Below are 12500 nucleotides of genomic sequence, written 5' to 3'. Positions count from 1 at the left end.
CAACAAAAATAATAAATTATTATTATTATTATCCTGATTATAATACCACTGCTACTACTACTGCTATTAACATATTTAATAGATATATTAATGATAGATATATCACTGCTTCTACTACTACTAACTACTAATAAATAATATTTTTTATTATTATTATTATTACTATTATTTTTATGACTATTACACCACTGCCTCTACTACTAATAGTACAAACAATCGATTATTAAATAGCACTGCTACTATTATTACTATAATTAATAAACATAATAATAATGCTAAAATATTATATAAAAATACAATATAATATACCACTGCTACAACTACTAATAAAAACAATAGATTATTAAATACCATTGCTACTATTATTACTACTAATAATAAACATAAAAATAATAATGCTAAAAATAATATAAAAATACCATATTATACAAAATAATAGATTATTATAACAAACAGCTATTACTACTACTAAAAATATTACTATTATTATTGTTATTATTATATACCACAGATACTACAAGTAATAATAGTAACAGTAATAACTGAACAAGACTCTGAAGGGGGAAACGGGCTCGGGCTCGGTACAGCCTGCCTAGTGAGAGTACACCCCAAACATGAGTGTGTTTACAGTGTTTGTGTAGCTGCTGTTGTTTATTAGCTGTACTGATCCAACAGTTTGTACGGTAGGCTGAGCCCATCCCTCACACATACCGATCTTGGCTCCTTTCTTGAGGAGGGCCACCACCACGGACGTGTTCCTGCAGCCCACAGCCCGGTCCAGGGGGCGCATCCCGCTGTAGTCCACATGCTCAATCAGCGCCCCCTGATCCACCAGGAACTGCACCTGAGACACAGAGGGCTTTCTCAGTGGCCAGTAGCAAAAGTACTCCGTCATGCCTGGCAGTTCTGTGTGGGACACTCACCACGTCGGCATCTCCGTAAAAGGCCGCCAGGTCGAGAGGTGTGCGTCCATTCTTGTCAGCATGGTCTGTGGCCGCGCCCCTCTCTACCAGACAGCGAACCACAGGCAAGTGTCCTTTTAGACACGCCCAGCTTAGAGCAGTAAGTCCCTCCTTATCCATTAGTGGCATCGATGCACCTGCAGAATCGTGAGAAGCAGGTAAAGACATAACCCTGCATCCAGATCTTTCATATGCTTTAATATATTAAATATATAAATAACCGGCATCAGAAGTTCAGATTTGATGGACATTTGACTAAACATTCATTCACTGAAATGCTTCAGGTGAGGTTTACATCATTCCTCTACAACAAGATAGCACTAATGTACAGACCTAAATATACTACATATACAGACCTAAATATATTACATATACAGACCTAAATATATTACATATACAGACCTAAATATGATACATATACAGACCTAAATATATTACATATACAGACCTAAATATGATACATATACAGACCTAAATATGATACATATACAGACCTAAATATACTACATATACAGACCTAAATATATTACATATACAGACCTAAATATACTACATATACAGACCTAAATATATTACATATACAGACCTAAATATACTACATATACAGACCTAAATATATTACATATACAGACCTAAATATGATACATATACAGACCTAAATATACTAAATATACAGACCTAAATATACTAAATATACAGACCTAAATATGATACATATACAGACCTAAATATGATACATATACAGACCTAAATATACTACATATACAGACCTAAATATATTACATATACAGACCTAAATATATTACATATACAGACCTAAATATACTACATATACAGACCTAAATATGATACATATACAGACTTAAATATACAGACTTAAATATACAGACCTAAATATACAGACTTAAATATACAGACCTAAATATACAGACTTAAATATACAGACCTAAATATACTACATATACAGACCTAAATATACTAAATATACAGACTTAAATATACAGACCTAAATATACTAAATATACAGACTTAAATATACAGACCTAAATATACTACATATACAGACCTAAATATACTACATATACAGACCTAAATATACTAAATATACAGACCTAAATATGATACATATACAGACCTAAATATACTACATATACAGACCTAAATATATTACATATACAGACCTAAATATGATACATATACAGACCTAAATATGATACATATACAGACTTAAATATACAGACCTAAATATATATCATATACAGACTTAAATATACAGACCTAAATATATTACATATACAGACCTAAATATACAGACTTAAATATATTACATATACAGACCTAAATATACTAAATATACAGACCTAAATATATTACATATACAAACCTAAATATACAGACTTAAATATATTACATATACAGACCTAAATATACTAAATATACAGACCTAAATATATTACATATACAGACCTAAATATACAGACTTAAATATATTACATATACAGACCTAAATATACTAAATATACAAACCTAAATATATATCATATACAGACCTAAATATACAAACCTAAATATATTAAATATACAGACCTAAATATATTACATATACAGACCTAAATATACAAACCTAAATATACAGACTTAAATATACTAAATATACAGACCTAAATATACTAAATATACAAACCTAAATATACAGACCTAAATATACAGACTTAAATATACAGACCTAAATATACTACATATACAGACCTAAATATACTAAATATACAGACTTAAATATACAGACCTAAATAAATTACATATACAGACCTAAATATACTAAATATACAGACCTAAATATACAGACTTAAATATACAGACCTAAATATACTAAATATACAGACTTAAATATATTACATATACAGACCTAAATATACTACATATACAGACCTAAATATACAGACCTAAATAAATTACATATACAGACCTAAATATACTAAATATACAAACCTAAATATACTAAATATACAGACCTAAATATACAGACTTAAATATACAGACCTAAATATACTACATATACAGACCTAAATATACTAAATATACAGACTTAAATATATTACATATACAGACCTAAATATACTAAATATACAGACTTAAATATATTACATATACAGACCTAAATATACTACATATACAGACCTAAATATACAGACCTAAATAAATTACATATACAGACCTAAATATACTAAATATACAAACCTAAATATACTAAATATACAGACCTAAATATACAGACTTAAATATACAGACCTAAATATACTACATATACAGACCTAAATATACTAAATATACAGACTTAAATATATTACATATACAGACCTAAATATACTAAATATACAGACTTAAATATACAGACTTAAATATACAGACCTAAATATACAGACTTAAATATATTACATATACAGACCTAAATATACTACATATACAGACCTAAATATACTAAATATACAGACTTAAATATATTACATATACAGACCTAAATATACTAAATATACAGACTTAAATATATTACATATACAGACCTAAATATACTAAATATACAGACTTAAATATACAGACCTAAATATACAGACTTAAATATACAGACCTAAATATACTGAATTTACTAAATTAAGTATAGTACATATCCAAAACTACATTTTCTAAATTGAGTATACTAAATACACAGATAATCAGCATCAGGATTAGAAGCCACTGAAATGTGTAGTAATTAACTGACTAGTAATGAATTGCTCCGACAACTTGCTGTGTGTCTCACCTTGAGCTAACAGGTACTCCACTGTCTCTACATGACCCTCTGAAGCAGCCATCATGAGGGGAGTTCGGCCCTGCTTATCTGCCATGTTCACGTCTGCCCCATGACTCAGCAACAAATCCACAATCTGCAGGAGAGGGTGGAGGAGAGGGTGGAGGAGAGGCATACAGTAATGAGAATATAATGACCAATATACGGCTTTATTAATCCACACTGTCTGAGTCACCAGCCTGCCAATCATCTTCCAGATCAGATCAGGTTTATCTGCAGGGATCTCAGGAACCGCTCATCCTTCATCTCCTCAGTATTATTTGGTGCCCAGCTAGCGCGGTGGTCTCCACTGTATATTTCCAGTAGACGCTGTTCTCGGCCTCATGTGGTGGGTGGGGTTGTTTATCATTAGCTGATGCTGTGTTTAATAATCTATAGAGTAGACCCTAGTCGAGTCACTTGATTAAATGCAGTTTAGGCTAACATACTGTTTTGAAGCTAATGCGAGAGCTACAGTCCGCTATGCCTCACGGGCAGCAGGATGCCCACGTGTATATAAGTGTACATACTTCCACATTACGGTTCTGTACCTGCCAGTGTCCCTGACGTACAGCACTGAAGAGAGGCACCAGCCCCCGGCGGTTTGGCTGGGCCACAGCAGAACCCTGCTCCAGCAGCAGTCGGCAGATGTCCAGCTTCCCCCGGCCCGCCGCTGCGGTCAGCGCTGTGGAGGAGGCAGCGGTCAGAGGTAGCGGTCAGTCTCTGTGTGAGGATGTAATGCAGTGTGGGATTTGCTCTGTAGGAACTCTGTAGCCTACCTGTCTCCCCCCAGAGAGAGTCATAGTTATTGATCTGAGCACGCTCGGTCTCCTCTTCGTCCTTCTCAGGCAGGTCCAGCAGGTAGGACACAATCTGAGAGGGAGAGAATGAAGGACATTAAAGAGGAAAAAAGGTAAAGTAAGAAATGAAGAAAGAAATAATAATAATAATAAAAAAAATAATAATAATAATACAAAAGGAATAAATTCAATTAAAAAAGCAAAAAATAATAAATAAATAAAATAACAAAGTAAAATAGGAAAAAAATAAAAATTAAGCAAACAATACAAATATAAAAATAAATATACATATACACACATTTTCGGATATATACCTCTATATAGCCCATACTGGCTGCTGCTACCAGAGCCTGCTGCACCGCATAGCTCTTACTGAAGGCAGACTGCGGGGGCGTTGTCTGAGTCTGAGTCTGGGTCTGGGTCTGGGGCGGGGTTTGAGGCTGAGGCTGGGTTTGAGGCTCCTGTGGAGGCTGGGGCTGCTGGAGCTTCTGCTGGGACTCGTCCTCTGCCTCGGGCTGCTCTGGGATGACCTCAGCCTCTCTTTCTCCCTGATCCGGGCTCTCCTCCTGCTCCGTGTCCGTCTGCGCCTGCTCCGGGCTGGAGGGCTGCGACTGCGGCTGCGTGGGCGAGGGTGTCAGCAGCTGATTCGCCCCAAACCCCCAGTCACTCTGCAGCAGGAACTTCACCACCTCCATGTGTCCCCGCAGTGCTGCATGCACCAGAGGACACTGACCGTTCCTGTCCAGGTGGTCAAGCTGCAAGAAAACACACACAGAATTAAAGTCAAAACTCTACAATAAATATAACATATACATATAACCTATAGAATTACTGTAAATATAGAATACATTTCTAATAACATTAATATCCAGTATGAAGCTCTAATAACATTAATATCTAGTAATAAAGCTCTAATAACATTAATATCCAGTATGAAGCTCTAATAACATTAATATCTAGTAATAAAGCTCTAATAACATTAATATCCAGTATGAAGCTCTAATAACATTAATATCCAGTATGAAGCTCTAATAACATTAATATCCAGTATGAAGCTCTAATAGCATTAATATCCAGAATGAGGCTCTAATAACATTAATATCCAGTATGAAGCTCTAATAACATTAATATCCAATATGAAGTTCTAATAACATTAATATCTAGTAATAAAGCTCTAATAACATTAATATCCAGTATGAAGCTCTAATAATATTAATATCTAGTAATAAAGCTCTAATATCATTAATATCCAGTATGAAGTTCTAATAACATTAATATCCAGTATGAAGCTCTAATAACATTAATATCCAGTATGAAGCTCTAATATCATTAATATCTAGTAATAAAGCTCTAATAACATTAATATCCAATATGAAGTTCTAATAACATTAATATCTAGTAATAAAGCTCTAATATCATTAATATCCAGTATGAAGCTCTAATAACATTAATATCCAGTATGAAGCTCTAATAACATTAATATCAGTATGAAGTTCTAATATCATTAATATCCAGTATGAATCTCTAATAACATTAATATCCAGTATGAAGTTATAATAACATTAATATCCAGTATTAAGCTCTAATAACATTAATATCCAGTATGACGTTCTAATATCATTAATATCCAGTATAAAGCTCTAATAACATTAATATCCAGTATGAATCTCTAATAACATTAATATTCAGTATGAATCTCTAATAACATTAATATCCAGTATGACGTTCTAATATCATTATTATCCAGTATGAATCTCTAATAACATTAATATCCAGTATGAAGTTATAATAACATTAATATCCAGTCTGAATCTCTAATAACATTAATATCCAGTATGAAGTTATAATAACATTAATATCCAGTATGAAGCTCTAATAACATTAATATCCAGTATGAAGCTCTAATATCATTAATATCCAGTATGAAGTTCTAATAACATTAATATCCAGTATGACGTTCTAATATCATTAATATCCAGTATGAATCTCTAATAACATTAATATCCAGTATGAAGCTCTAATAGCATTAATATCCAGTATGAAGCTCTAATATCATTAATATCCAGTATGAAGCTCTAATAACATTAATATCCAGTATGATGTTCTAATATCATTAATATCCAATATGAAGCTCTAATAACATTAATATCCAGTATGAATCTCTAATAACATTAATATCCAGTATGACGTTCTAATATCATTAATATCCAGTATGAATCTCTAATAACATTAATATCCAGTATGAAGTTATAATAACATTAATATCCAGTATGAATCTCTAATAACATTAATATCCAGTATGAAGTTATAATAACATTAATATCCAGTATGAAGCTCTAATAACATTAATATCCAGTATGAAGTTCTAATAACATTAATATCCAGTATGACGTTCTAATATCATTAATATCCAGTATAAATCTCTAATAACATTAATATCCAGTATGAAGCTCTAATAACATTAATATCCAGTATGAAGCTCTAATAGCATTAATATCCAGTATGAAGTTATAATAACATTAATATCCAGTTTGAAGCTCTAATATCATTAATATCCAGTATGAATCTCTAATAACATTAATATCCAGTATGAAGTTATAATAACATTAATATCCAGTATGAATCTCTAATAACATTAATATCCAGTATGAATCTCTAATAACATTAATATCCAGTATGAAGTTATAATAACATTAATATCCAGTATGAAGCTCTAATATCATTAATATCCAGTATGAAGCTCTAATATCATTAATATCCAGTATGAAGTTCTAATAACATTAATATCCAGTATGACGTTCTAATATCATTAATATCCAGTATAAATCTCTAATAACATTAATATCCAGTATGAAGCTCTAATAACATTAATATCCAGTATGAAGCTCTAATAACATTAATATCCAGTATGAAGCTCTAATAGCATTAATATCCAGTATGAAGTTCTAATAACATTAATATCCAGTATGAAGCTCTAATAGCATTAATATCCAGTATGAAGTTCTAATAGCATTAATATCCAGCATGAAGCTCTAATAGCATTAATATCCAGTATGAAGTTCTAATAGCATTAATATCCAGTATGGAGTTCTAATAACATTAATATCCAGTATGAAGCTCTAATAACATTAATATCCAGTATGGAGTTCTAATAGCATTAATCACTGTACCTTGGCTCTCTTCTTGCAGAGAGTGGTCACTATCCCCAGGTGTCCTGCAGCAGCAGCGTAGGCCAGTGGGGTCATTCCGCTCTCAGACGGCGAGTCCACACCGGCCCCGAACTCCAGCAGCAGGTTCACCATGTCCACGTAGCCCAGGTGAGCATGAACACACAGCACTGGGGCGTTGGTCAACACCTCCGTACGGTAGTTCACATTCGCCCCTCCCATCATCAGCAGCCGGGACACCTGCGCACCAGAGACACCGCAAAGCAAGAACGGACATCGGTCATCCAGCAGAGAGACGTGTACTCTAGGTAGGTACTGACCACGGCATCCCGGGAACATATACACTAATGTACACTGTAGGGACAAAAGTATTTGGACACCTGCTCCTCAATCGTTGTTTCTTCTGAAATCAAAGGTATTTAAAACATTTAAAAATTAAAAAAAAAGTTTCTCCATCTCTACTGTCCAGGGAAGAAGACTTTCTGCTGGATTTGGGAGCAGAGAATTGCTGTGAGGATTTGATTGCACTATTGAGGTCAGGATGCTGGATGATGATCATGCTAGGGGGCTTTATACCCCTCTAGCCTACACCTGACATTAGGCAGCATGGTGCCAGTAGGTTCATGTATTTTGGCAGGACTTTTGTAAAGGTACTAGGCAAGCTGTGAGTATGTGTGTGTGTGTGTGTGTGTGTGTGTGTAGACGAACAGCTCTGCTGGTTTTGGAACAGTGCCGTACCTTAATGTTGGGAGTGTAGAGGTTTCTCAGGGAGGACAGAGCAGTTGATAAACTCTCAGTGCTGTAAGACACCCACAGCCCCTGCAGGATGGACGAGGAGACCCCAACCTTCTTACTTAGGCCCTGGAATTGAAAAGCAAAAAGGGACGCCTGTCAGCACCACGCTCTGCTCCACCACAGCATTCATACTGACACTGCACCCACGCTGCATTTCCAACGGAAAGCCGTGAGCAGCCCGTCAGCGAGTGGCTTGGCCTCCGCACACTGTGCTTTTTGTGACGCGTTTAACATCCAGCATAACCTTACCTTAAATATGTGTGCTTTGAGAATGTGGTGTCCTAGTTCTATAGTCTGCTGTCTGTTGAGCTTGTTCTGCTGTCTGGAGAACCAGAAGGCCAGCAGCGTGTGGCCGTTCCTGAACAGAGGAGAGCACAGAGATACAGGAGAGTGAGACAGTCTGGGCAAAGACCAGCATTATATCATGCTGTTGTGCAACACCACTCGACTCTATGGTGGAGTTCAGTGATTATTTAACACTGACACTGAATTAGAGCGCCCCCTACTCTACCTGTAGTGTATTACAGTCTGTCAGAATGAGCGTGTGGATCATATGATCATTATAGAGCATTATAGAGCGCCCCCTACGCTTCCTGTAGTGTATTACAGTCTGTCAGAGTGAGCGTGTGGATCATATGATCATTATAGAGCGCCCCCTACTCTACCTGTAGTGTATTACAGTCTGTCAGAATGAGCGTGTGGATCATATGATCATTATAGAGCATTATAGAGCGCCCCCTACTCTACCTGTAGTGTATTACAGTCTGTCAGAGTGAGCGTGTGGATCATATGATCATTATAGAGCATTATAGAGCGCCCCCTACTCTACCTGTAGTGTATTACAGTCTGTCAGAATGAGCGTGTGGATCATATGATCATTATAGAGCATTATAGAGCGCCCCCTACGCTTCCTGTAGTGTATTACAGTCTGTCAGAGTGAGCGTGTGGATCATATGATCATTATAGAGCATTATAGAGCGCCCCCTACTCTACCTGTAGTGTATTACAGTCTGTCAGAATGAGCGTGTGGATCATATGAACATTATAGAGCATTATAGAGCGCCCCCTACTCTACCTGTAGTGTATTACAGTCTGTCAGAATGAGCGTGTGGATCATATGAACATTATAGAGCATTATAGAGCGCCCCCTACTCTACCTGTAGTGTATTACAGTCTGTCAGAGTGAGCGTGTGGATCATATGATCATTATAGAGCATTATAGAGCGCCCCCTACGCTTCCTGTAGTGTATTACAATCTGTCAGAATGAGCGTGTGGATCATATGAACATTATAGAGCATTATAGAGCGCCCCCTACACTTCCTGTAGTGTATTACAGTCTGTCAGAATGAGCGTGTGGATCATATGAAGGTTATAGAGCAGTATAGAGCATTACAGAGCGCCACCTATGCTTCCTGTAGTGTATTACAGTCTGTCAGAATGAGCGTGTGGATCATATGAAGGTTATAGAGCAGTATAGAGCATTATAGAGCGCCCCCTATGCTTCCTGTAGTGTATTACAGTCTGTCAGAATGAGCGTGTGGATCATATGAACATTATAGAGCATTATAGAGCGCCCCTATGCTTCCTGTAGTGTATTACAGTCTGTCAGAATGAGCGTGTGGATCATATGAAGGTTATAGAGCATTATAGAGCGCCTCCCTCACCTGGGATCACACAGGAACTTGGTCTTCTCTCCTTCCTCTCTCCAAATCAGCCACTCCCTGAAGGAGGGGTGCACGAACATGCGCGTGCCGTCCCGCCTCTTCACCAGGAACACGGCGAGGTTCTCAAGCCTCTGTTGGAAATCGTCCCAGTCCAGCGTGCCCCGCAGGGAGCCGGCGTTGATGGCCTGGTAGATCTGCTCGTCAGTGAGCGGGTGCAGCGAGGCCAGGGCCACGTTGAGCAGGGGGAGGGCCCTCTCGAAGGACGACTGGGTGGGGAAGCGCATGTTGCACTGCAGCAGGTACACCTCAGCCAGGCTGACGGGAACCACCTTATAGCTGGAGCTCTTGAGCACCAGGTACCCACGCTCGATCAGGTCGAAGGTCAGCTTCAGGTAGAGGTAGGAGCCCTGGCTCAGGGCCTTCAGGTGGGAGCTCAGCTTGCCGAAGCTGGTGTTGTCCATCTTGCCGTTGAGCGAGATGTTGTTCTGGATCTCCGCACTGCTGTGGATGCGGTGCAGGATGTAGCCCTGCAGGTCCTGGTCGATTGCATCGTTCTCCTCCAGGGCGTCCAGGGAGATCCGGTGGAACGGGAGAGGCTTGGTGATGTCCTGCCGGGAAAGATGACCAACAGCTGTCAGTTTTTTAATTAGCATCATTTCTTTTCCTTTTACACTGCTGATCTACAGAACATGTCCTAAAGTATGTAGACGCCTGATTCTCCAGCGTTTCTTCAGATTTTCTGAAGTCAAGGGTAGGAGCTGCAGATTTTAGACTAGGATCAGTGAGGCACTCCCTTGCTAGGACTGTCCTATGAAACCCCCTCCTCAGCAGCCTATTGGACACACAAATGGGGCAGTCTAACTGTCTAAAAGGTGTCTCCTATAAAATTAGCATTATCCCAAATGTTCTGCGTGCTATTTTTTATTAAGCGTCTTTATTAATGTCTACAGCCCCCCCCCACCAGATCCAACCCGTGGCTCGTACCCCGAGCCCGTGTCATTGTGCAGCTGGTACAATATGAGGACCCTCTGTGCAGCGCAGTGAGTGGTCCTGCTGGTCCTGCTGTGAGGGCGTGCTTTACCTGCAGGGTGGTCCGGACGGTCACTACGAGTTTGAGCCAGGCTGGGAAGCGGCTGATGGTTTTACAGAGGAACGAGACGATGGTGTCGCCGTAATCGGGCTTGTGGAATTCTGCTTCATTCAGTCCGTCTATGAGGAGGATGAGGTCTTCGTCTACAGTGATCTTCCTCTCTGAAACACACACACACACACACAGACACACACACACACACCGGTTTACTCACATACTTTAACACAAACAAACAAACAAACCATGGCTCATGATGTTCAGTTCTGTAAGCCACAGAGTCGGACACGGTTAAGGGCACTGCGGTTAGGGCTGGGCGGTCAGTGGTTCTGTCGGTACACAGTTTAAAATCCGTCCGGTCGGCGTTTCTCACACACCATCACCCAGTCACCCCGTCACACCGTCAATCACTTCAGGTCACAGTGCTGCTGGACTGAAACACGGCACTATGTGAAAGGTTTTATTGGGTGTAAAAATAGAAAACTATTAAAATACTATAAAATATTCTACATATTAATAAACCTGCTGAGCTAGAAGTCCTATTTCAGTCCTAGTTCAGTTACGTTAACAGCTGGAGAAAATAATCAAGTAGAATTATTTATTTATTTATTTATTTACTTACTTACTTAAATTAACAAAATATACAGTATGATCAGGCTGATTCTCTGTTTGTTTCCCTGATTTAGTGAAAATGAATAAATATTAATAATAAAATGTGGTGTTTGATTTTGTGGTCATGATCAATCACTCTCCCACCTTTATAAAGTGCATCTAGTGGCTCGAGGACCCCTCGTCTGAAGGCGGTGAGGGGGTCCTGGACACAGGAACGCAGGCTGAGCGTGCTCTGGACGTGCGGCTCCTTCAGCAGCAGTTCTCTGTACGCGCTGAGCTGCGGCGAGCGGCACAGCAGCGCCGCCACGTTGTGCACGAACTCCGGCACCAGGCAAGTGTAGGCGTTGTCCGCCTGGCAGTAGTGATACGCCACCACCTGCAGGGGGCAGCGGAGAGGAGCAGCGCAGGTGGTCACTTAGCATTAAATCCTGAGCTGAGGAGTCCTTAGTGTGTGTGTGTGTGTGTGTGTGTGTGTGTGTGTGTGTGTGTACCTGAGATGCTAGCCTCCTCATGGCTTCCTCCTGTCTCCTCCTCATCTCTGGCGTCCCGGGGCAGCTCCCACCCAGAGTTCCATGGGTGGGCTGAGGT

General features: G+C 38.5%; 1 protein-coding gene across 11 annotated transcripts in view; it reads right to left on the bottom strand.

Annotated features, from left to right (window-relative positions):
• The window catches only part of tanc2b (tetratricopeptide repeat, ankyrin repeat and coiled-coil containing 2b), a 119457-nt gene that overhangs the window by 16924 nt on the left and 90033 nt on the right, over positions 1 to 12500 (bottom strand). For all 11 annotated transcript variants that reach the window (XM_072667801.1, XM_072667800.1, XM_072667802.1 and 8 more), the window contains 13 exons: positions 12404 to 12500; positions 12057 to 12288; positions 11295 to 11464; positions 10214 to 10821; positions 8798 to 8906; positions 8492 to 8614; positions 7757 to 7993; positions 4901 to 5341; positions 4566 to 4659; positions 4338 to 4471; positions 3760 to 3883; positions 924 to 1099; positions 712 to 844 (listed from right to left, as the gene is read on the bottom strand). The exon at positions 12404 to 12500 is cut by the window's right edge and continues 25 nt beyond it. In XM_072667801.1, coding sequence (XP_072523902.1) covers positions 712 to 844; positions 924 to 1099; positions 3760 to 3883; positions 4338 to 4471; positions 4566 to 4659; positions 4901 to 5341; positions 7757 to 7993; positions 8492 to 8614; positions 8798 to 8906; positions 10214 to 10821; positions 11295 to 11464; positions 12057 to 12288; positions 12404 to 12500 — 2678 coding nt within the window. The remainder of the gene's footprint in view (positions 1 to 711; positions 845 to 923; positions 1100 to 3759; positions 3884 to 4337; positions 4472 to 4565; positions 4660 to 4900; positions 5342 to 7756; positions 7994 to 8491; positions 8615 to 8797; positions 8907 to 10213; positions 10822 to 11294; positions 11465 to 12056; positions 12289 to 12403) is intronic.

This window comes from Salminus brasiliensis, chromosome 22 (genome assembly GCF_030463535.1).
Source record: "Salminus brasiliensis chromosome 22, fSalBra1.hap2, whole genome shotgun sequence".
Taxonomy (NCBI): domain Eukaryota; kingdom Metazoa; phylum Chordata; class Actinopteri; order Characiformes; family Bryconidae; genus Salminus; species Salminus brasiliensis.
Note: the sequence above shows the minus strand (reverse complement) of the source record. Positions and strands in the feature narration are given on the sequence as shown.